Consider the following 26,876-nt stretch of genomic DNA (forward strand, 5'->3'; position numbering starts at 1 on the left):
CATTTTTCTCAGTCCAACCATCAACTCTCATCCTGCCGCTAGTTGTCTGGGAGAAGAGGCCAACCCACTCCTCGCTACAACCCCCAGCTGTTAACACCTTGCACCTCCAGGGTCTTTTCTGCTGAGCCACTTTCTAGCCAGTTTTCCCCCAGCCTGTAGCGCTGTATGGGGTTATTGCAGCCAAAGTGCAGGACTTGGCACTTGGTCTTGTTGAACATCATACTGTTGGTCTCAGCCCATCTAACCCACCTGTCCAGGTCCCTCTGCAGAGCTCTCCTACTCTGAGACTTCAACCCAACTTGGTGTCATCCACAAATTTACTAATGGTAAACTCCAGCCCCTCATCCACATCATCAGTAAAGATATTAAACAGAACTGGGTCCAACACTGATCCCTGGGGGACACCACTAGTGCCCGGCCGCCAACTGGATGCAGCCCCGTTCACCACCACTCTCTGGGCCCGGCCCTCCAGCCAGTTCATAACCCATCAGAGAGTGTCCCTGTCCAAGCCGTGGGCTGCCAGCTTTTTCAGGGGAATGCTACGGGAGATGGTGTCAAAGGCTTTGCTGAAGTCCAGGTAGACAATATCCACAGTTTCTCCCTCATCCACTAGGCAGGTCTTAAAAGGAGATCAGGCAGGATCTGCCTTTCCTAAACTGTGTCTGAACACTTGGCTGTCCTGTATGAGCCACGTGATCACATTCAAGATGATCTGCTCCATAACCCTGCCTGACACCAAAGTTAGGCTGACAGGACTGTAGTTCCCCAGATCCTCCTTCATGCCCTTCTTGTGGATGGGCATCACACTGTCCAACCTCCAGTCATTTGGGACCCCCCAGTTAGCCAGGACTGATGATAAATGATGGAGAGTGGATTGGTGAGTTCATCATCTGCCAGATCCCTCATCACTTGCGGATGAATCCATCTGGTCCCATAGACTTGTGGCACAACAGGTCACTAACTTCTTCCTCTAGGATTAAAGAGGGGGCCATTCTTCTCCCCATCCCTGTCTACCAGCTTAGGAGACCAGTTGTCCTGAGGATAACCAGTCCTACTCTTGAAGACTGAGGCAAAGAAAGAGTTAAAGTACGTCAGCCTTTCCTCATCTTTGGTGACTATATTTCCCCCTGCATCTGAAAAGAATAGAGGTTTTCTTTGGCCCTCCTTTGGTTATTAAAGTATTTATAAAACCAGTATTTATTATCCTTTGCAAAAGTGGGAAGTTTAAGTTCTAACTGAGCTTTTGCCTCTCTAATTTTCTTTCTGCGTGACCTAACAACACCCTTAAACACTTCCTGAGTTGCCCACTCCTATTTCCAACTCTCTTTTTTTCCCTGAGTTCCTACAAAAGCTCCCTGTTCAGCCAGGCTGGTCTTCTTCCCTGCCGGTTCATCTTTCAACACACAGGGACAGCCTGCTCCTGCGCCTTCAAGATTTCCTTCTTACAGTATGTCCAGCCTTCCTGGGCCCCTTTGTTTTTAAGGGCTGCTTCCCATGGGACTTCCTGAATCAGCATCCTGAACAGACCCAAGTCCACCCTCCAGAAGTCCAGGGTAGAGGCTTTGTTGACCACTGGCTTGTTGCCACCCCTAGGCGCATCTCTAGCGAGGCTGGTGTCATACCCTTCCCCCTTCAAACCTAGTTTAAAGCCCTCTCAATCAAACCTGCCAACTCTTAGGCTAGAATCCTTTTCCCTCTTTTAGACAGGTGAATCACATCTGCTGCCAGTAAGCTGGGTGCCGTATAAACTGCCCCATGATCAAAAATGCCAAAATTCTACTGATGACACCAATCTTTCAGCTACTTACTGATCATGAGTTTTCCTGTTCCTTTCACCATTCATCTCTGCTACAGAAGGAATCCAGAACAGCATCTGTTCTCACGTCCTTTCAACCAGATAATCCAGTGCCTTGAAGTCCTTTTTGATTACCCTGGTACTTCTCTCCACAACCTCATTGCTGCCAACCTGGACAACCAGCAGTGGGTAGTAATCAGCAGGCCAAATTAGTCCAGGGAGTCTCCTGGTAATACCCCTTAGCCAGCTGCCCTCAGAAGTGAGTCACCCAATACAACTACCCTTCTTTTTTTAATAATACTAGAAGTTGTGATACATCTGGTTGACTGTGTTGATTTGGGGGACCCCCCCAAGAAAGACCTTCTCCACTGTCATCTACCTGACCCTCAAGATCCAGGGCCTCATACCTGTTTTGTAAGGGCATCTAGGAAGGCTAGGGAAGGGATCCTTCTACCTCCCTGAGCAGGGGTCTGTTTCCGTCCTCCCTCATCCCTAGGTCCTCTCCTGTCTGATGGAGAGGGTGGAGAGGGTGGGGCTTCAACTCTTGCTGAGCTTCCATCTGCTACATTTCTCAGGAATGGAAGGGCATGACTTCACCAGTCTATTTCTCTCTCACACTCCCTGATACTCTCCAGCCTCTCCACATACTGTTTAAGCTCTACCACCAAGCCGAGCAAATCATCCACCTGTTCACCCTGCACACAGGTGTCTTTTCCATTGTCCGGTACTAACACTTGTGTCTTTGACCTTCTGCTGAATTCAAATGTGGTGAGAAGAAAAACCTTTTTTTAATTAAATCGGACATTTCACAAGCCCTAATGGAAATTTTGCACTAAACCAGTAAAATATTTAGCATGCATTAAACAGCTATTTCCAAAAAGTCTGTGAAATTATGGAACAGCCCTAAGGCAGTGAAAGTCTGTTTTGGTGCCCATTTAGAATCCATGTGACCAAGACTGGTTCAAATCGGTGTTTGTTAATTCCCCAAAAAGAAGATTGCAGGATGGGATCTTTTGTCCTTTTGGAGAGGTGGGACATGCAGAAAAATGGCCATGTTTCACTAAATAGTTAAATACAGCAGTTGTCAATAACAAATATATTAGTATGAAATAATGACAATTTCTACTGAACAAGATACCAGTATATTGTCTGAAAAGGAAACTTTTCCTAACATCCAGTTTCTGTAATTTTAATACCATTTCATGGAAAAATGAAGTGGGCAATATTACTATCCAGATTTAGATTTTAAAAAATTGGATACCAACAACAGTGAGCAGCATGCTTGTGTGCAATTTAAAATTATACTACAACTGCTAGCCTGCAAAGTCCTGTGTTTGGTGAAGAGTATTATATAACAGACACATGAAAGACATTTCAAATCCATCATTTTTCAGACAAAGTAAAATGAACACAAATAACAGTCAGGAGAATAAAATGAAAATGTGAGAATAGGAATCAAAACAGATTTTTGCCTACAAGCAACTTGTTCTATGACAATTTGGTACAATGAGAAGGAGAGAACCTGCACTGAGGATGGCCTGCCTCCATCAAAGACAAAACTGTATTTACTGCTCTATATGACATGCAGTGCTGTGATCACATACTAACAGGGCATCTTTACCGCCACTGTCAGCCAATAATCTGGGCAATGGGCACAAAGGCCAATGGGTGCTCCCACTTTGATCTGCTCAAGGCCTGATACACACAGAAGAGGCAGGAGGAGACCAGCACATCATCATAATTTGGCAGCAAGCAGGTTGACAAATGGCAAGTTATTGCATTAACATCAACAGTTTGCCTATAACCCTGTTTTCCATGCTTCTTCTTTTCCACTTTTCTCTGCTGCAAACTGAGACTGAGTTGCAAACCTGGGCTACCTGTTGGTCAGTGTTCACAAGGTGGTTCTATTTTGACTGAGCTTCTTCTTCACCATATACAACAGCAAGCCCTACCACATTCACAACCCAGGCTTGGGAAGATGCTCTTGTAGACTGCATCCAGGTGAAGTGGCACCTGCAGAAGACAAGCAGTTGCTGCACAGGCAGTAGAAGCTCCCAGCAGCACCTGCAGCAACTCACGGGTAACAGCAAGGTAGAAGCAAGCAGCAACCTACAACTTTCCATGAGAATCCCGTTTTTGTCCCCTGACTGATGCCAGAGACCACGCTTTGAGTTAATGAAACCGAAGCTTTGGATTTTTAAAATGTCAAAATGCCTCCAACTGATACTGGAAATAATTACTGCTGCTCCTTTTCACAGTCAGCCAAATAATCTGGTTTTTGCTGGGTTGAGAAGTGAACATTATGGCTTCTTCTGCCATTTGTGCTGCTGGCTAATGTGCCTTATTTTCCTAGCACAGTATCTTAAAATTACGAGTTGTAATGAAGAATCAAGAACATTTGCATTCCTGAATATTGCAAATTATTCCAAAAATATGTTCCTATGATCTAAGTTAGGACTTTTACTGAATGTAGCCTGTCCAACAAAATCTTTATTAAAAGGTACTAAAAACGTTCATCAACCTCCACTTCCCATTTGTATTCACCTCATGATTTACTTCATTTCTGTTCATTTTACCCATATTATCTCTAGGGTTACAGACTATTTTATGTCAGAAATTATTAGTAGGTGTCATGGGTTGAGGTGGCTCGTTTTTTTGGTAGCGGAGGGGGCTACATAGGGTGGCTTCAGGTAGAAGCTGCTGGAAGTTTCCCCCCCAGTGAAGCCAATGATAGCTGGCTATAGGAGGGACTTCCTGCTGCTGGCCAAGGGAGAGCCAATAATTATGCCTCTGAGATAACATATCAAGAACAAGGTTGTTGCGCAGAAGAATTCCAGCCAGAGGAGAGCTGATTGAAGCTCCCAAGCCCCAGCCTGGGCCTCTTGGCACCTAGCCCGGAGCAGGCAGCGACACCCTGGCCGAGCCGCGGTGCTGGCTGAGTGGTGGCCCCTGCGAAGGGGTGGCATGCGGCCCCAAGGAGAGCAGCCCCCCAGCCCCTGGGCCCACCCTGCAAGCAGCCCATGCTGGAGCCCATCTTGCCCAAGGAGTCGAACAGCACCGTGAGCACCAAAGCCCAAGGTGAACTGTAAGGAGGGGTGGAGGGGGTGTCCTGCAGGCCAGGCCAGGGTGGCAGAGTGGCCCCTGTTGGCAGGCACTGCCCTCCCTTTCCCTCCCTGGGCGAGTTGAGCCGGACCGGGCTGGGGCGGCCTGCCACGGTGCAGCCAAGTCCATGCAGGAGCAGATGGATGCATGGAAGAAGGCCGTTACCCCCGTGGAAGGCCCAGGATGGAGCAGAGTCCTTCAAGAGACTTGTGGCCCATGGAGAGGAAAATCCACGCCAGAGTAGGTTATTCTCAGGTAGGACTCATGGCCCTGTGGGGGATCTACAACAATACAGCTCATCCTGTGAAGGACTGCATCCTGTGAAGGACTGCATCCTATGAAGGACTGCATCCTATGAAGGACCATCGGGGTGCAGAGACCCTCCCCTGCACCCCATGGAGAAGTGACCCTCGGGACAGTAGATATGAAAGAACTACTGCCCGAGCGGTGGAGCCATGTTGGAGAGGTCCATCAAGGACTGTTACCTGTGGGAGGGACACCACAGAGCAGGGGAAGGACGCAGACCTGTGGCCCCCCCCCGTAACCTGTGATGAGGACCATGGTGAAACAGGCTGTCCCCCCGCACCCCATGGAAGAGTGACCTACGGGACAGGAGATTTGGAAGACTTGTTGCCCGAGGGGTGGACTTGTCTCCCTGCCCTGCTGTAGGGGGAAGACGGAGAACATGGAAGGAAGGAGGGGTGGGTGGAAAGTGTGTTTAAGACTGTTTTATTTCTCACTCTTTGGATCTTATCCTGTTAGTAATAAATTTTAGTATTAACCCTACACTGAGTCTGTTTTGCCTGTGTGACCTCTCCCAGCTCAGAGTGACTTTAGTGGGTACCTAGAATCTGGCCAAGGTCTACCCACAACAGCCAAATTAATTCTGCTTTCTCATCTATCTGGCAATATCTTCAATTGGTTTCTGTGAAGGTGGAAAGGTAAACCCAAGAAAATTAAAAACATAAGATTATATTGAGCATTTCACCAAAGAGTCTAACTTTGTAAAAGAAAATTGAAGAAAAAATATTTTTTAATTCTTAGGCAGACTGTGAACCAAAATCAGATTTGTCTTACAAAACAGTCAATGAGCACTATCTTACAGATTTACTTGGAAATTATCCAATTATACAGCACCTGTATAAAGAAAGTTTTGTTCCAGCAGGAAATATTAATGATATATTTTATTAATTTGCAGTTTTACTGCATTTTACTGATGTAGAACTGTAAAACCTGGAGCCATATACTTACAACTCAATATGCACCTTGATAATCTTCACAAGCCGAATTCCATGTATCTCCTCTGAAAATAATTTGAATTTTATCTACCTACAACCATATATATCTGGAAATATTTTTTGCATACTAGACACCACTATGACCAAGAGTACTGAATTATGCTGGTATCTGGAAGAACTTATCAGATATCTCACTTCATGTTTAATCCTTGCCTAGTCGTGGCAAAGTAGCATCCAATGGTCTCTGACATTCCTAAAATACTTCAGCGAGAAGAGAAATGACACCGTAAGCTAAACAGTAGATCAGAATCCAAGACAAACAAGAGCTCTGTTCCTGGCTGGTAGCTTTGGGTATACGCTTATGCTATCAAACAAGCCGTTTCCTCTTCTACTATAAATTGTTCTCAAGGCACACACCTTCTTAAAGCGCACTTTTGCTAAACACAATGAAGCTGAACAGGGGTATACATACTACGAGGTAATACCATTTCGAGTGCATCATGACGTGTCGAAAAATCAGTTGGTGGAAGGCAACATGCTTTCTGAAACTGAAATCTTCATAGAATCACAGAATATGCTGAGTTGGAAGGAACTCACGAGGATCACCAAGTCCAACTCCTGGTCCTGCACAGGACACCCCAAGAATCACACCACGTGCCTGAGAGCATTGTCCAAATGTTTCTTCAATGCAGACAGGCTTAGTGATGTGACCACTTCCCTGAGGAGCCTGTTCCAATGCTCAACCACCTTCTGGGCAAAGAATCTTTTCCTGATATCCAACCTAAACCTGCCCTGATTCAGCTTCATGACATTTCTTTGAGTCCTGTCACTGGCCACAAGAGTGAAGAGATCTCTACCTGCCCCTCTGCTTTCCCTTGTGAGGATGTTGAAGACTGCAGTAAGGTCTCCCCTCAGGCTCCTCTTCTCCTGAACACACGAAGTGACCTCAGCCACTCCTCAAAAGGCTTCCCCTCTAGACCCTTCACTAGCCTCATGGCCCTCCTTTGGATGTTCTCTAATAACTTTATGTCTTTTTTATATTGTGGTACCCAAAACTGCCACAATATTCAAGATGAGGCTGCCCCAGCACAGAGCAGAGCAGGACAATCCCTTCCCTCGACCGGCTGCTGATGCTTTGCCTGATGCTCCCCAGGACACAGTAGGCTCTCCTGGCTGCCAGGGCACTGCTGACTCATATTCAACTTGCCATCAAGCAGAACCTCAGATTCCTTTCCACAGTGATGCTCTCCAGTGTCTTGTTCCCCAGTCTGTAAACCCAACCAGCTTTGTCCCGTCAACCTTGAATAGAGGAAACTGGGAGCAGGTGACAGGACCCATACTAGCAGCAGCACCTGAAAGAACTACGGTTTTGATATTTAAAGTAGATATACTTTTAATGAAACAAGCTCTCAATGAAGGATGAGCTTACTCTGATTTTTTAAAGATCTGTGTTTTTGAACCTATAGTGTGTAGAGCATTACACATTTTTCTGGTAAAGACATGGTGCTAAGTAGTGGTGGATTTGCTTTTCTAGATGCTTTCTCTGGTGTGCTTACCCTCAGGTTAGAAACCACTATACACATACTGAAAGCCTGATAAGAAGACTACTCCTAGTCAAACTTACAAATTCCCTATAGAGTTTTAGAGATAGGTGTTGAGACATCCAGTTTTAAGTCCTTCTTAATGTTTACTTCACTCAAAGCAGGAGCTTGAAACTACTTCTCCCATAGTACGGCTAAGATTAAAAGCTGACAGAGTGCAGCTGTTTTGGTACCAAAGCTATTTGGTACCAAAAATGGAAAGGAGAAGACAGTCACACATGAAGAGCTTGCAAGCTTTTCCCAGCATTTAAATATTATCCTGAACTGGCATAAACATAGGCAAACATTGCACAAGCAATTAATTTTTTTGGATTTAAGTATGCAGCAAGAAACTAAAGCACCTGTTCTTTCTTCTCTATGTCACATTCCTACTGTAACAGTCTTGACATTCAGGACAGTTTCTGAACAATTGCAGCTGCATAAGATTTGTGGTTCTCCTTCTGAAGTTTTCATACACAACTTCACAAAACTTCAGTGAATCATTACATCTGACCACCTTACAAAACAGCTGCATAAGATTTGTGGTTCTCCTTCTGAAGTTTTCATACACAACTTCACAAAACTTCAGTGAATCATTACATCTGACCACCTTACAAAACTTGGAAACCAGCAAATTTTCTCCCTCAGAAGTGAGGTTCTCAGTCACAGTATGAGCCTAGCTCCATCTACCATGGTCAGTTTTCTCACACCCCACAGCAGTAAGCTTCATCTAGGGTCTCCAGTTTACCAGGAAGCTCCGCCACAGGAATATGCAGATAGATCTGTAGCAATCATTCACGGTTGGGATGTTCCTGCTTAAAGGCATTCTGCATGTTTTTAACTGATCAATCAGATATAACTTTGAAGCTGCCCATGCTTAGAGCAAGGGAGCTGGCTGCAAAATCCCATGCAGCACCAAGGCCTTTTCTGCTCCTCAGTAGAGGAGCTTATCTGACCCACCAGCAAGTACACTGGAAGTGCACACGAAGCTGGGAGGGAGCACAGTTTGGACAGTTGAACACGACTGACTAAAGGGACATTCACAGAATCACAGAACCATTAAGGTTGGAAGAGACCTTCACGACTGAGTCCAACTGTCAACCTAGCACCACCATAATCACCCCTAAACCATATCCTCAAGTGCCACATCCAGATGCTTCTTGAACTCTTCTGGACACTGACTCCACCACCCCCACAGGTAACTTACTCCAATGCTTAACCACTCTTCCAGTGAAAAAAAAATGTTTGTAATATCTAATCTAAACCTGCCCAGGTGCAATTTAAGGCCATTTCCTCTCATCCTCTCATTTGAGACATAGCAGAAGAGACCGACCCTCACCTCATTAGAATCTCCTTTCAGAGAGCAATGACATCTCCCTTTATCCTCCAGCTCCTCAGGCTATAAAGCAACTCCAGTTCCCTCAGCTGCTTCTAATAGGACATGTTTTCTAGACTTTTCACTAGCTTTGTTGCCCTTCTTTGGACACAAGGCCTATATATATTATAAGTATATCCTATGCCATATGGTGCCATGCTCAGCAATAAAAGCTGAGAGAAGATGGACGAAGGAGAGACATTTGGAAGTATCTTTTAATAATGCATTTGTTTTCCAAAGTCACCATTACATGTGATACAGCCCTGCTTTCCTGCAGGTATATCTAATTGTCCTGAACTTTAATTTTTGACTTTTTGGGGAGACAGTGCCTAAAGATGAACCAAGCAGGTTTCCGCATTCTTCACAAAAATCTCTCTCATAAAATATATCAATATATAAATGGAAAAAAAATTGTTCCTTTCCACATTAACAGGCTTAGCTACAAGGTAAATTCTTGTAGCCCTTTGTTGGAACAACAACAAGAAAGTGTTATACCCACATGGATACCTAGAACAGAAAATACAGTCCTCAGTCATTTCTATAATAGTGTATGCCAGCATGAGTTTCATGAGTACAAGTGAGTTTGGACCACAATGATCCACCCTGCCAATACACTTTATACATATGACATAGACTTGCTTCTGTCCTTCTGCACTTGATTAGAGTAGGCAACATATGTGATATTAACTGTATTTATATTTTAGTCATGCACGTGACAGTTATCAGACATTTGCTGGCAGAACCCCCGAAAAGGTCCATTCACTACACTGATCACTTAATCCTCAACTTATCATCAAACATAATGACAAACTGCTGTAATACTGGAAAAGGATTCATGAGTTCTGCTGGGTCTCGACCACTTATTTAAATGATATTTTGGTCATTCACATCTTTTAGGTGTATTGAATTTGAAAGGAGCTGCTTTAACAGAAATAGCAAAATTTGCCCACCTGAGTATTTATTTATTTATTTATGGACAAACACATGCTGAAGGAGCTCAGTTTGCACCTCTTGAGTTTTGGCTATGCTGGGTACATTATCTTCCAGTGAAAAGTTTGACTTATGTGAAAAGCACATCCTCTTTGCAAAAAAAAAAAAAAAAGGTAAAAGAAAAGCCAAATCCCTCCTTCAGTGAAAGACCTATGAAATTTTAAGCAAAAGAAAAACCACTAAGTGCAACTTTTACAACCATCAGCATTGTGTCCTGACATCTTTGACACTTCACTCTGCCTCAACAAGAACAATTCCTATTCTAGAGTTTCTATTTTGCTGACAGCTATTTCAGCATTCCTCCCCATCTCCCCTGCTACCTGCAGTTGCATACAGGTTTTTACCTCATACATGGAGCAACATTTGTTTTAGAACTTGGAAGTTAAAAGCTTCCATATAAGTCAGCAGTAGCAGAAAACTACAATTAAAAAAACTAATGTGAATTTTCAAAGTAAAAAGCAAAGAAAGATTAAAAAGCTGTTTCGACAAAAACTATAAAAAAACCCATATTTTTTTAAACGTAGAGATCAACTATATAACAATCAATCTCCATTTATTTAATGCCATAGAGGAAATTGAGTATTAAGCCCTGCATGATCAGACAGTAAGAATGCTCAGTACTTTCCAAGTACTTCCATTAAAAAATTTCTTCTGGTTACCTGTCCTAATTTTTCTTCTTTTTCTTGAATCTTCTGTCTTCCTAGAATCAGCATAAACTATGAGTAATTTATGTCTCTACCTTCAGATGGTGCAACAAACTACAGTAACACTTCCTTTGTGCCTGTTGTATCAATATCATAAGAAAGTAAAATATTTAGCTTCCACTTACATTTTCTTGTATTTTTCTAACCAATTTAACATAAACAGAAGTACATACAACATCCAAAAAGGTATCTCACCTAGAATTGCAGCTTACATGGAACAACCACCCCCTTTTCTCATGTTTAGTATTTTCCCCTCTTGCTTAAATATCAGCTTTAAGGTCTACTGTTCATATCAGCATGTGACGAAGGTACATGTCTAAAGCACGAAAACAGTGTTGCGTCTAAAAACAAGGTCAAGTTAAAAGACTTAACAAACCCACTTTTAAATATATTTCACACATTTATTTGTACTTTTATGTGAAACTCTCAAAAGAATTCTGACTGAGGTGGTCAGATTTTACCTTATAAAATCCACTTAGAGCCATATATAGTGGAAAAGAGGACAGAAAATGAATTCCTGAATCTAGAAGTTAAAAACATTTTTACATACTTCTACATACTTTTTCCATCCTACGTGTCAGATCTACAGTGAAATAAGACAAAGTTACCATAATATCTACATAATTTACACTGCTGGAATGAAGGCAAAAACATATGCACACCTGCCTCCCACCCCAAGTTAATTTAATAAAGAAAGAAAAATTCTTTGTTTTTCTCCTCAAAGACCTTTCATATCTCATTACCAACAACATACTTAAGGTATCAATCAAGAGAGGAAGTAAATAATCTGGTAGAGATACTGAAAAGAGCTAGGAGGTGGAACTATCCAAAAAGCACAAGAGGCAAATCTGGAAACCCTGAAGGCAAGGAACTGACACTATCTGTGGAGGAGCATGATGCTTTCCCGAATCTTTATCGACAGGACAGTGCAAGAGTTAAGATAAATAATCTCAAAGTCCTAAGTAGCCAACCCATCACACTGATCTTCTTTCTTTAACAGTCATAACTGCATCTAACAGATTCAGGCACACTTAACTCAGTATTTCTGCTGTAGTGATCAACAGAAGATAAGAGATACCAAAATTCAGTTGTCACTGAGTTAATGAATTGAGCAGCTGGAGCATCTTAAAATAATTTTAGGCTGTTTGCACATACAGAAATACAATACTCTATTGATTTATAATTGAATTTATTTCCTTTCAAATTATTCCTGTAAAGGACTGGCACAGCTGATACAGCTTTATTAAAAAATATCACTATTCTGTTAAATTCTAATAAAAGTATTCCCAGAAAACTGAAATATATAGGTCTCTTGTTGAAAACACAGAAAATGTTAAATTCTTCCTCATGGAAAAGCTGAAAACCCTGTGAAAGAGAACAAACTCCTCTGAAGTTCTGCAACTGAGGTAAACTAAACATATTTTAAAAGAGCTGGTTTACGAAAGCAGTAATCCACGTATCTTTCTGTCAAAAAACTCATGCTGAAATGGTAGGAAAATACTTTGCCTTTCATGGAAACTTTTAACATCACTGATGGAAACAAGACCTGAACATTCCCAAGACAAAGGTGCACCAATTGGTTTCACTGCATATACTGATTCGTATTCTGCCTAAGCACTACTTAAATATATCTTTATTCTAGTCAACCAGTTGGAAAAAAGGGTTCTTTCATCACTCCTTTAACAAAAAATAAGTCAGCTGTCTCCCATTTTATTTCCTTGCTGCAAACTCTGAGGATTTTGGAGTTCACTCCTATGTTCATTGTTTTTTTCCTAAAAGGAAAGAAAGGAATGGATACATACAGGTAGATTAGTTCCATTAGTTCCATTAGCTACACGAAAATGGTTGGTACAAAAGTTTATTAAGAACTGAGAGTCTCAACTTCTGCATGTAAACCAAGAATGGCAAGAATGGTTCTAATTGAACTAAAGCTGCTGAAGGTTTTATTTTTAAAAAGCTCATGATTAACTCATTGAAACATTCCCCCTACTCCAATTTTTGTCTTCTTTTTAACAATTAGTACCATTCTTTGAATTGCAGCAACTTGCAACTGCTTTATAAACAACCATCTGCCTTATTGTATCTTCTCTGCCTTTCACTGTTTATCAATTTAAAAATGTAAAACACATTTATCAACACATTTATCAACAATGTAACAAATTCCCATCTGGGCTTATGAGATGCTCATCATTTCTTTCAAGAATTATGCTAACAATAATTATGAAACTATCTCTGAACCTTTCGAGTACTGTCATGTTACTGTGATGAACCAACCTACTGCCAATTGCTGCCTGCAAACTAGAAGAGTTCACTGAAGCACATCTGACATAATCATTCCAGTAAAAAGTCTTCACAAACACCAGATTTTGAAGGCCAATTAAGCATATGCAAATGAATATACTGCATGCAATAAAGATTCATATTTAAATTTCCTTAGGTACCATTAAGTAGTCTTCAGTCCTCACTGTCTGTCCATCTACTTCATTCAGCAAAAAGAAATGCTGACAATAAACACATTGTTAAAAGCTGAAATCTTTCTAAAATTCTAAAGACAGTACACATATACATTAAATTTTTTTTTTGTGCTCCCTCTGCTAGCTTTCTCTTTCTATTACCAAAGGCATTGGTTCAAAAATGAGAAAAGTAAAAGAACTGTAACTTTCTGGAAATCTATAACTTACAGCTTAGGAACTACTATTAGAGAGAAATTCAATATCATGCCCCATTTTCAACTGCTTTATTTATTTTGCTTAAAGTCTTGTGTGTCAGTTTCATATTTCACACTTACCTAACAAAAACTGAAAATAATCAAGCCAGTATAAAAAACCCCCTGTAACAAATAAGGGACAGATCCCTGAAGAACTGCATTTATGATTGAACTTGCTGTCCATAAAGTGATAGGTGTCATTTAAGCTCTTCCTTCAACTGGTACACTCAAAAATCTCTATTCCACATATTCTCCTTTTTAATAAGAAATAAGATCACACTTTTCATATATTTTAAAGATTCTGGCTAATCTCTCTCTTCTGCCTATCTATTTTTGTCCAAATCCTGCAACTCTAAATATTTTTTGTGACATTTACGCCATGGAAAGATTTTGCTAAAGCAAAAAACCTTCTGCAACATTCATTAGTAGATGGGTGCTCTGGTTCCAGCCAGGACAGGGTTAGTTTTTGCAGTATCCAGGAGGGTGCATGGCTAGGACACAACAGTTATTCTACACCACCTAACATCATTGCTGGGGGCAGGGGGAAGGAAGTCTCTTCCAGGGAGAAGAGGTCTCTTCCAGATGGGGTGCTGTGGCTGCTGTGGGATTGGGTTGGGCTCTGAGGTGAGCATTTTGCATGCAAATCACTCTCTCTGTTTTGTACACTTGTGTTATTAATACTGTTTGTTTTCTTATCTCATTGCTCCTTTAAGTAAATTATTATTATCTCAACCCATGATTCTTACCCTTTGTGCCACCAATTCTCTTCCCCAGAACATCACAGGGGATAGAGAAGGGGAAATGGAAGGGAGCAAACGAACAGCACATGGTTTGGAGAGTCTCAGTAGGAGCAATAAATTGGGGAACACCATTCCTAAACCACAACAGCCTTATCTGACACCTAGTGTTGGGCACCAAGGGTTGAGATAAGAATTTGTTGTATTAGGTACAGAGCCACTTGCCACATGGTCCGAGGGGGAAGGGGAATGGGGCCATGACAACGCATGGATGGGTTCAGGGACAAGGTAGAGGTGCAAAATGGATGCTTTATTGAGGTCTGTTGGGGTTTTAAATTTAAATTCGCCCCAGTTTTTCACTGGGCAAGTCCTTCAGATAGAATAGAGGACTGATGTTACTTCCAATCCTCTTGGAGGGACCTCCCATTCACATTTACAAGTGAGCAACAAGTACCATGACCAGAACTAGTGGGGCCCTGCCTCTAGCCAGGTATAGCAAAGGGACAATTGGATCTACTGGACTGTGTGGATCCAATGGCCTGGCACATCAGACCCACAGGAATATAAGGCTTTAGTTGACACTGGCACACAATGTTCCCTGATGCCATCAAGATCCATAGGGGTAGAATCCATCTCTATTTCTGGGGTGCAGCTGACTGTACTGGAAGCTGAAGTGAGCCTGACCATGTACGAACTGCAAAAACACCCTGTGGTGACTGGCCCAGAAGCCCCATGTATGCTTGGCACAGATCACCTGTGGAGAGGGTACTGTAAGGACCCAAAAGGGCATCTTTGGGCTTTTTGGGAAAACTGCTGTGGAGACAGAGGAAATTAGACAGCTGAATACCTTTCTGGGTCTCTCAGAGGACCCTTCTGCTGAGGCACTGCTGAGGGCCAAAGAACGACAGGTACCGATCGCTACCACAGCAGTGCACTGTTGACAATACTGCACCAACCATGACTCCATGACCCCCATCCATGAGATGATTCGTGAATTGGAGAGCCAGGGAGAGGTCAGCAAGACTTGCTCACCCTTTAATAGTCCCATATGGCCAGTATATAAGTCCAGTGGAGAGTGGAGACTAACAGTAGACTATTGTGGCCTGAAGGAAGTCACACCACCACTGAGTGCTGCCATGGTAAAACTTCAGTAGGAACTGGAGTCCAAGGTAGCAAAGTGGTGCACCATCAACACTGCTAATGCATTTTTCTCCATTCCTTTAGCAGCAGAGTGCAGGTCATAGTTTGCCTTCACCTGCAGGGGTGTCCAGTACACCTGGAACTGACTGCCCCAGGGATGGAAACATAGCCCCACCATCTGCTATCGACTGATCCAGACAGCACTGGAAAAGGGTGAGGCTCCAGAACACCTGCAATACATTGATGACATCATCATGTGGGGCAACACTGCAGAGGAAGTTTTTTAGAAAGGAGAGAAGATAATTCAGATGCTCCTGAAGGCTGCTTTTGCCATAAAGCAAAGTAAGGTCAAGGGACCTACCCAGGAAATTCAGTTTTCAGGAGTAAAACGGCAAGATGGATGTCATCAGATTCCAACGGATGTGGTCAACAAAGAGCAGCTACATTCCAATCAACCAGCAAGAAGGACACAGGCTTTTCTAGGCGCTGTAGATATTTGGAGTATGAATATTCCAGATTACAGTCAGAGATTGTAAATCCTCTCTATCATGTGACATGGAAGAAGAGCTATTCTAAGTGGAGTGGTTCCTGAACAACAACATGCTTTTAAACAAATCAGTTGTTCATGCAGTTGCCCTTGGGTCAGTCAGGACAGGATAAAGTGAAAAATGTGCTCTACATTGCAGCCAGGGAGAATGGCCCTTCCTGAAGCCTCTGGCAAAATTACCTGGGAGACTCTAGATGACCCCTGGGGTTCTGGAGGTGGGAATCCAAAGGATCTGAGGCCTGTTACACTCCAACTGAAAAAGAGATACTGGCAGCTTATGAAGGGGTTCAAGTTGCTTCAGAAATGATTAGCACTGAAGCACAGCTCCTCCTGGTACCCCAACTGCCAGTGCTGGCCTGGATGTTCAAAGGGAAAGTCCCTTTCATACAACATGCCACTGATGCTACGTGGAGTAAGTAGGTCATGCTGATCACACAGCAAGCTCAGACAGGAAACCTCAATCACTCAGGGATCTTGGAAGTCACCACGAACTGGCCTGAAGGTGAAAATTTTGGATTATTATCATCAGGAAAGGAGGAGGAGGAGAAGGTGACACGTGCTGAGAAGGCCCCACCACATAATCAGCTACCAGAAAATGAAAAGTAATATGGTCTCTTTACTGATAGTTCCTGCTATATCATAGGGATACATTGAAAATGGAAAGCTGCTGTATGGTATCCTACATGGTGAGCTGCAGAGGGTACTGAGGGACAAGACAGATCAAGTCAGGTTGTAGAGCTGAAAGCCATCCAGCTGGCTTTAGATATTGTTGAATGAGAGAAATGGCCAGTGCTCTACCTCTACACTGACTCATGGATGGTAGAAAATGCCCTCGGAGGATGGCTGGATTGATGGAAAAAGACCAGTTGGCAGTGCAGAGGGAAACACAGCTGGGCTGCTGAACTGTGGCAAGACATCACTGCCAGAGAAGAGAAGTTGGCTGCAAAAGTACGTCATGTAGATGCACATGTACTGAAGAGTCAGGCTACTGAAGAACATTGCAAAAATGGACAGGTGGATTGGCTGCCAAGATTAAAGTGTCTCAGGTGGATCTGGACTGGCAACATAAGGGTGAATTATTTCTGGCTCAGTGGGCCCATGATGACTTCACATCATCAGGGAAGACATGCAAGAGAGAGTTGGGCTCATGATCGAGGGGAGGACACTATCTCTAAAGTTATCCCTACCTGTGAAATATGCACTGCAATCAAGCAGGCCAAGCACCTCTGTGGAATGGCGAACGATGACTGAAATATAAATATGGGGAGGCCTGGCAGACTGATTACATCACACTCCTGCAAACCCTCCAAGGCAAGTGCTACGTGCTGGCAATGGTGGAAACAACCACTGGATGGCTGGAGATGTACCCTGTGCCTCACACCACTGCCCAGAACACCTTCTTAGGCTTTGGAAAGCAAGTCCTGTGGTGACATGACACCTCAGAAAGAACTGTGTCGGACAACGGCATTGTTGTTGTCATTTCAAAAACAGCCTCATAGACACCTGGGCCAGAGAGCATGGGATTGAGTGGGTATATCATACTACCTACCATACACCAGTCTCTGGGAAAATTTAATGCTACAATGGACTGTTAAAAACCACTTTGAAAGCAATGGGTGGGGAAACCTCCAAATATTGTAATCTACGTTTAGCAAAGGGCATCTGCTTAGGTAATACTGGAGGCTCTATCAGTCAAGCTGGCCCTGCCCAGTCAAAACTTCCACATACTGTGGAAGAGGATAAAGTCCCTCTGGTGTGTAATGAGGGACCTGTTAGAGACGACAGTTTGGATTACTCCTGCCTCAAGCAAAGGCAAACCCGTCTGTGGGACTGCTTTTACTCAAGGACCTGGGTGTACTTGGTAAGTAATGCAGAGGGGCAGGGAAACACATCGTGGGGGAATTTGACCTTTTGGTGAGAACAGTCTGTGATTTTGAATTCTATACTACTGGTTGTTGAATGACGTTCTCACTGTATGCCACAACTACCATGTACAAGGAGGATGGACTGCTCCAGATTTACCAGTTGTAAGCTCCTGATGCAGCTTGCAACCAGCCAACAGTACACCAGCTGCCCTGAAGGCATTGAGGACAGATAGAACCCATTTAGTTCTGGACTAAATAAACTCAGCAGACATCTTGGAGGGACAGCCACTGACTATGGAAACGATACCTGTGCTGGTCTATATATATATACATATGTATACAGTCGGAAGGTGTAGGATTTTGCATGACATAGATCTATAGAATAAGGGGTGTATAATGTTTTGGTTCAGGACAGAGTTAATTTTTTCTCAGTAGCCAGGAGGAGGCAGGGCTAGGACACAGAAGTTATTCTATACCACCTCACCTCATTTTGTTTCCAGGGTCAGAGGAGCATGGCTGGAGTGGGGTCAAGCACCACAGCAAGCATTTTGTGTGTGAATCACTCTCCCTCTTCTGTACACTTTTGTTATCAACGTTGTTGTGTTACTGTTCATTTTATCTCACTGCTGTTTCCAGTAAATCAGTCTTATCTCAACCCCCGATCTTTACCTTTTTTGCCCCCAGTTCTTGCAGCAGTGGAAGGAGAAGGAGGATGGGGAAGCAAGTGAGCAGCATGTGGTTTGGAAAGTTTCAGCAGGAGCACATAAGTGGCAAGTAACATCACTAAACCACAACCTGCCCAGAAATGGCACTACAAAAGGAGATCACACAAAATGGCATTTAATCACTTTCAAAAATAAGGATAGGGGAGATACTTCAATTAGATGCTTTAATTTTACCTCTGAAACAGGAGCTAGGAAAAATTTGTTAAGTTTTCAAGTGAGAATTTTTGCTATCTCCATCAAAGTTCACCTTTATTTGACTGTAATACAAGACACTGAAAAAATTCAATTCACACATGCACCTATTAAGTATTTGGCATCTCATCTCTGAACAGAACAACCTCTTCAATAGCCCAAGCAAGCAGGCATTCCACGAAAACAAATGTCAATGAATCTGCCTATACATTACATTACTATGAATTTATTTTGTCCACTCAGTAAGACAAATTTTTCCAATCACTAAATAACTAACAGCAAATACATTATAATAAGTCACGGTACACAAACATAATTTTGCTTAATCCACAGTATGCAGCATGTACTTTATTATAATAAAGTCTCACTAGCCAGAGAAAATCTGGAATGTTCAATGATAAACTGCAAAGAAACTGAAACTAGAGTGTAAGGATTTCAACTAATCATCTGCAAATTTTATTTGAAACTTGATCCTGCAGCCCTTATTCATAAGATCAGACCTATTGAGTTTATTCACATGAGCTTTGGCTGCAAGATTGGACCTTAAGTACTATCAGGTGCGCGTGTAGCCTATCATCAGATTTTGGGTTATTCATGCAAGAAGCTACCCTTTCAAATGCAGACTACTTAATGCTTCCTTCTTCATTAACTTACATGTCCTCTTCTGCTTCTCTATGCTTTCATTTGTGCTATGTAAATAGCCTCTCTCTTCTCAGTCATCGAAACAAATAATGCTCTTTGCAACCAAGGAGGAAATTAGTAGCAGGTGAACGCTTATTTTTTAAATTATGTTGAGACCAAGCTGTTCTTTAACTTAAAGGAGATCTGGAAAAAAAAATTCCCATTTTGCTACTTAGCCATCTTAATTATGGGTTGTCACTGTCATAATTCTACATACTTATCCCCCTCAGCCCCCTCAAATATTAAACTTGATGGTTAATCTACTTTATGATGAGCTGGACCTAACACTGTACACATACTTTAAAGTAGTTTATTTAACAGGACTTCTCTGATGACATAAAATTAACTGTATCTTATCATACATGAAACAGGAAAGAAATTTCTGACTTAAGTGTTCTATTTCTTTGGTTTACATATGTGTTCTACATAAATACAAGGTATTGTGCCGTGGGGTAACTGTAAAAAACAAGAACAATTCTTCTGCTACCTGCTTATAGACTTCTGCAGGTCAGACAGGCTGCAATTATAGTAAACAGCAGAAACTTGAACAGGATCACAGCAGAGACATTTACGTCCTCTTTGAGTTTTGCAAGATATGGGTAGACAAGCAAACTGTCATTACAGTAAAAGTCTCTCGATTAGTGATAGCACTCTCGAAAATATTAATGCCAATGTTAAATGGCCTCCAAGTAATCAACAAATTATAACAATATCTGCCTTCTGATGCTAGGGATACTGTGGTTTAGCCCATATAACTATACGACTGAGGAAGAAGAAAGTCAACATGCACTTTTTCGTACAAAATCTCATTATCAGCACAACCTATGTAACTGGTAAAATTTAAATGAAATCCCAGCAACAGATATTTTCTTTATAATTCCAGCTAATTTCAATGTAATGATCAGGCAGGGGTTGAAGCTGACTGCTGGCAATTTCAGTAGTTATGCTATCAACCAAAACTGCAGTACAAATAATAAGCACACATATCTACTTAAAATGCAAGAAGGCATACATCATATGAGTCTAATCTGGAGCTTAACCTTGAATCCAAATCTCCATAACTTGAAGCTAGAAAAAAAATTGAAAAATTCAGCCTTGAACTGGAGCGGTATGTCTGCAACAACCGTACTGTTGTCACAAAATTGTTCTCAGTTGTACTTCAAACTTGCCACACGGCTTAATCGGCAGTTCGAAGCAGCTGCAACACTATGTTCTATGCACTTCTGTTGCCATTTTAATTTTTAAAAAGCAAATGGAGAGGCTCTCCACAAAATTCAATGCTGCAATACCAATGACTGAACCAGAATCACAAAATTATGAACAGTTCACTAAATTGTCTATTAGCAACACATATCAAGAGGCCACAAAACAAAAACTGTGTGCCTGAAATAACCGATCAGTGAATGACGAATAAAGAGATGTAAGGAGTGGAGACACTGATGAACCATTTTAATTTTTGAAGAATCAATTTCCATACAGCCAGAAAAACGGCAGAACATCACAGATAGTGTATTTACGACTTCTAACAGCAAAAAAAGTATGGAAACCAAATGGAAATTAATGCTCCAAGAAAGACAGAATTAGGCCAGTAACATAAGGCCAGAGAGCACACTCACTTCTAAAAATCAGTAAAACACAGTAAAAGCAGCCCATAGCACATATATGTACAGTAAAACAAGGTTCCTTGTGCACAATGTATATAACTTCTAAAAATTAGAAAATCAGCATGCAACAACTGAGTTAACAATGGAAACACTGAATACATAAAACACTTTTGTTCAATAGTACAAATCTAGCTACTTCATCATCATATCGTATGTCCAGCTACATAAATCTTGAGCCAAAAATGTACACAGAGAACTCCTAAAGCCAAAGGATGATGTTTCAAAGCAAAGGCCTAAGGCAAGATTTTACTACATCACCTTACAAATCATATGAGTTGCTGCTTCTTAAGTTATCACAGTTTGCTAAACACATCTTTCCCCTAGACTACAAAACGCTACATCAGAGGGTAATATACTACTTCTGTACGATTCAACCACTGCATCACTGATCCCCTAATTTATGGCACAAAAGAAGGTTTTACATATGTGAATAAATGCCAGGGATCATCGTCCTCTGTGCTCTCAGGCAACTGTGCCAGAAATAGACAATAGAGCACTTACAAATTTTTGTTATAAGAACTGTGTAGTACCTAGTACCGAACAGACAATGGACTGAAAGACAAATGAGTTTCTTTTCTCCTAAGAACACAAAACAAACAACTTAGAACGATTCTCTCTGTCAATACCTGACCTCAAGCCTTCCTCATCTTTTACCTACCAATATAAACAAAACAAATTTCCAAAGATCATTCAAACCTTAAAAACGCACAGGACAGATCACAGATGTAAGACACCCACTCCATGAACACATATACCTACTGGTTAGCCAAAAATCACAAAAAGTCCTTCATACTACTATGTACTGAAGCTGTGCACACACTATTGATATACACAGAAACAGATTTTTGATTAAGTTTCAAAACACACAGAGGAAGGTGTGGTGGCACAGGAACATACATGGAAACATACTAATCTTTATAGCTATGTCTTGTCCCACTTACTTATTTGCAAAATGGGGATATTTGAACAATGCAGTCATACACAAAGGTCTGCACACATAGACCATGGAAGTGCATTTCCTCTTGGAAGAAATGTGTAGGCAATGTAACAGACAATGCAACAGAACAATCCCTTTCTGGGAAAAACATACAAATTGAAAAGATGTGAGAAGCAGCTGCAGCAGCCCCGTCCACTGTCTCCTTCCACAATCAAATGGGATTCCTGCCACAGTTCCTGCAGGAATGAGGAGGAGGAGGTAAAAAGCAAGCCAATCCTTGGTAACAAAGTTCTGGCAGGACAAAACCATGCTGAACAGCTGGGCAGCTCTAGCACATCCAGCAGAGTGCTCAGGCTGACATACAAATAAAACAGAGGGGCTGAGTAAGCAAGCATAGAGCCCCAGATCCCCAGAGGGCTAAAACACCTCTCCTGTGAAGACAGGCTGAGAGAGCTGGGGTTGTTCATGCTGGAGAAGAGAAGGCTCTGGGGAAACTTTCCAGAGTAACAGGCTACAAGGGAGCTGGAGAAGGACTTTTGGCAAGAACATGGAGTAATGGGACGAGAGACAATAAACCAAAAGGGAGTAGGTTTAGACTAGATGCTAGAAAAAAACTCTGGATTGTGAAGGTGGGGAGGCGCTGGAACAGTTTGCTCAGAGAAGTTGGGGATGCCCCATCCCTGAAAGTGTTTAAGGTGAGGTTGGACAGGGCTTTAAGTAACCTGGTGTAGTAGAAAGTGTTGCTGTCCATGGTGGGGGGTTGAAGTACGTGATCTTTAAGGTCCCTTCTGTAACAACCAGGTAATATAGACATGCCAAAAATAATATTTCACCATTGTTTCTGCATGTCAAAACTTCCTACCAAAAATTCTCTGTCAGCTTTCCTGCCAGAAGTCCTCACCAGAGTTTCTTGCTGGAGTTTTCCTGCCAAAAGATCCTGCTATTGTTTACCATTTTCATAAATCTTCAAACATCTGAACAGGGCCATGTGCCAAGAAACCACATACAACCTCCTTTGAACACTGTAAGAGTTGAGGAAAAATTTTGGAAAATCAGGGAGAGGAGAGAGAGAATCGGTTACCCTAGCCAAGAATCTCTCCCCACCTCCCCCTCACCTTTTCTCTGCCACCACATGCTGCCTGCCTGCCACCGTAGACTGAAACTCCGCCAGCTGGAGAAGAACTGATACCCACCGTGCCACATGTGTGAGTTACACCTTATCCTTCTACCCTTACTGAGGGCCGAAAGGTGCCGGTGATCAAGGATCAGAACCCTGCATGGCCTGGGGCATGGTCAAATGTAACCGGCAAAGCCACACATCCCAGCTGCATTCCAGAGAATTAAGCTGCTAAGACACCCCAAACGATTCTAGGATTCTATGAATAAGGCATTTTTCTTCCCAAGGCACCATTATACATGAACAAACCTTGCTTTACTGGAGATGGCTAAACATCTGCTATTGATGGCAAGAAGTGAACTGATTTCTAATTTTGCTTGTACACACAGCTTTTGCTTTACCTATTAAACTCTAACTCAGCTTGCAAATTTTTTCACTTTTAGCCTTCGGACTCTCTCCCTCATCCCACAGTGCAGAGTGAGCGAGCAGCTGTGTGGGGCTGAACTGCCCACAGGGGTAAACTATGAAAACTAGAAAATCTAAAAGAGAAAATGGCTAAACATGCATAATCAAGTATCTCTTTAAGTAGTCTGAATTACAGCAACAGAAAGACTAAGTGGGAAATAAGTGTGTTTAATCCTTACTAAAACAATAGCACCAATGAAAGTAGACAAGTGTGAGGTAAAGACACAGTTCTTGAGTGATAATTCTAGCAGAAATCAGTGGGCAATATCACATAGTCTCTAAGAAAAAGACTCCAGTTTGTGAACAGAACTCTGCACCTTCTTTCTCCAAAAGCCACTCTGACACAAGCAGCATTACTACCTCAATGTCAGTGTGCTGAGACTGTTCTCTCTGTAAGGCGGGGAGGTTGTGACAGTGCAAGAAAGATCTCAGCACACAGTTCTGCATCCACTGAGATTAGCTGCCTTTTTTAACAAGTCAGTGCCCTGACTTCTAAAGCAATACAAAAAGCTTAGCATTGAAAAAGTACATTTCACACAGAAAAGTAACTATGGTCAGTTGCTTTTACACCTCCAAAAAGCCAGGAAATACTAGTAGCATTCAAATATCTAATTCACCAACAAATATTTAATCAATTAATCATTAGATATCTATTTAATCTATTTAGTGGTTCCTGGTACGTCCTAACAACATGAGAAAATCAACCAACACATTTATCTTCACCTAGAAAGTAAAATGCCACTGTTTTGTACTCCATTCTTCACTTTGAGGGGACTAAAGTTAAATACTGCACTGTATAATATTATCTAATTTATGTAATCTAGATGATATTCTATTCTGAAGATATACTGAAGCCAAGTAGTCTAAATCACATATTAAGCTGTATAACAAACAATAGAAATTACTGTTAAAGCATTAATATTCAATAATCCTGAAAAACCTTCTGTTAAATGACTGAAACCTCACTAAATCTTCATTAGCATAAAAGAATCACTCCTACAGGGAAAAAAACCAAAGCCCACAGCACACACACACACACACACACACACACACACACACACACACACACACACACACACACACACATACACACACACACACACACACACACACACACACATATATACATACACACACACACAAATTATATACCTCCCCAAGAGCTTCATAGCGCTTTTGGTTCCATCTATGCAAATCTTCACGATAATTAAACACGAATGGCTCCCCAGTTTTTATGTGTCTTAATTGTCCTTCTGTAAAAGAAACAAAATCATTACATTTAGTATACTTCTTCATTAAAAGTAGGACACATTTCATTGCTGAAAATTTTAAAAGAAGTCTACATCTAAAAATTGGGTTATTATGAATTTCTCCACATTTTTGGTTATAGGATTTTTGAAGGAAAACAATTGTATCCTAAAAACAAAATGCATTTCCCTTGTATGGTATATATTGCTAGATAAAGCTAAACAGAAATTATGACAGTGAAATGACACACATATATCAAACGCAAAACTGCTTTGCAAGAAATATTTATGTCTCAACTGCTACGGATTAACAGTGAAATGTAAACACTAGCAGTTAATATTTGATCTGCAGTACTAATTAGGTGATCAAATTGTAGCTACAAATACACGCTTTCAAAACCAACTCCATTATGAAGAAATTTGAGTACAAAAGGGCTGGAAGCTGAAAGTAAAGGAAACGTTTACTTTCAAGCTTGACAACTTCCTAAAGTAAACTGAAAAAAACATGTCCACAGTTAGGGTAAACATCTTAACTCCTAGGCATAGTGAAATCAACTAAGAGCTTCTAGATTCAGGGTACACTGAGACTCCAACAGCAGAATGAAGCAGAGTGCTTGATCAGAGCAAAACCTCATGCTATTCTTACATTCCAGCGTAACTTCCCAGAGTTGGTCTTTTTTATAGTCAAAGTTAATAGCTCACACAACCACTGATGAAGACATAGACTGTGTTAAAACAACAATGAAAAGGCAACCATGAGGCAGCAAACTGAGGGAAAGAGATATCTTACCCGTAATGTTTCACCTTATCAGACAAAACACAGATTACTATCTCAGATCATCATAAAACTGCAGTTCATCAGAGAAATATTAAAAACAGGGATAGGTACAAGTAAACTCCTTTGAACACTGAAATTTCTGCATGATGAAGCTAGGTTTCTCAGCAATGTTTCCTCTTGAATAGAGAAAAGTTGCTTAGTTCACATCCTTTCAGAACGTTTACACTTTGATTTTGACGTTTTGAGTAAAATATTTAAGATCTGATATCTATAATAGTTATGCTTATCTGCTGATCCAACTTTTTTCCCAGATCTGCCTTACCTCACATACTAGACACCGAGTAAGTATTTCTTCACAGCTTCCTGTCCCTGTTTCAGGTCCAAATATCCTTCTTCTCGTATTTTCATCATAACTTTACTTTCAGCTGTTCCTTCTCAGCTGGTTACTCTTCAAATACGCCATTCAATAGTACATGAATTGCCTCTCTCAGCAAATAAAATAGAACAACTATCTGGCATATTTTTTCTTTGGCTTTCTGGAACCCTGGTCTTCTTCAGATTTAAATAATCTGATAAAAATCTTCTATACTTTTCCATCATAAAAAGAAGCATGATTATGACATAAGAGTACATGACTGAATATTTGAATTAAATGTATACAGGCAAAATTAAGACCTTTTTGCTTTGCTGACCTGTAGCATATATAATAGGTTTTCCTCCATTCTATGGAAATCACTCAGGTTGTGAGGTTAGTGATGAAACATTCAGTAACATAATTCATTCCCCAAAATTCAAATTTCATCCCTTTTTATCAGCCACATATGAACCACTAATTCTGAAGTCAGTAAGAAAGACAGTAGACACTGTGCAGATCTAAAAATAAGGAGCTGAAAAGTGACAGAGCTGAACCTCTTCCATCAAAGAAAGAGCATCACTTTCATGACACTTTTAGTCTCTAAGTACGTTCCTGTGAAAGCCATCAGGGTATTAAAAAGCTAAGTGTTGCATAAATGACTATCATTTAAAGGAAAGCTCTTTTTTTTTTTTTTCTTTGAAAGTGGAAGATGTAAGGCAGATTTAGAAACTAAAGTTCCTCTGTTCACAGAACAGGCACTGAAAAGAAGTAGAATTGTAAACATTCCCACTTGTCCTACAGGTTTTAAACAATCTTGAAAGAGCCATTTTCCAGAGTCTAGTTTTACTTTAGCTTAGGATTTTAAAATGCATACACTGGAAATTATAAATACTAGTAATTCATTTAACACACAGATTGAGCTAGCTGGAAGTACT

At 41.3% G+C, this 26,876-nt stretch overlaps 1 protein-coding gene and 1 long non-coding RNA gene across 2 annotated transcripts in view; both read right to left on the reverse strand.

Moving 5' to 3' along the window:
* The window catches only part of FAM172A (family with sequence similarity 172 member A), a 202,224-nt gene that overhangs the window by 146,826 nt on the left and 28,522 nt on the right, over window positions 1-26,876 (reverse strand). Inside the window, exon 6 of the mRNA XM_032676697.1 lies at window positions 24,714-24,814. Within this exon, the coding sequence (XP_032532588.1) occupies window positions 24,714-24,814 (101 nt within the window). The remainder of the gene's footprint in view (window positions 1-24,713; window positions 24,815-26,876) is intronic.
* LOC116780330 lies at window positions 544-19,523 on the reverse strand. Its single transcript, XR_004354424.1, has 4 exons — window positions 19,512-19,523; window positions 18,560-18,563; window positions 15,544-15,549; window positions 544-619 (listed from the first exon to the last, which is right to left on the reverse strand). It is a non-coding gene; the product is annotated as an uncharacterized LOC116780330 (long non-coding RNA).

The sequence above is a fragment of the Chiroxiphia lanceolata genome, chromosome Z (assembly GCF_009829145.1).
Source record: "Chiroxiphia lanceolata isolate bChiLan1 chromosome Z, bChiLan1.pri, whole genome shotgun sequence".
Taxonomy (NCBI): Eukaryota; Metazoa; Chordata; class Aves; order Passeriformes; family Pipridae; genus Chiroxiphia; species Chiroxiphia lanceolata.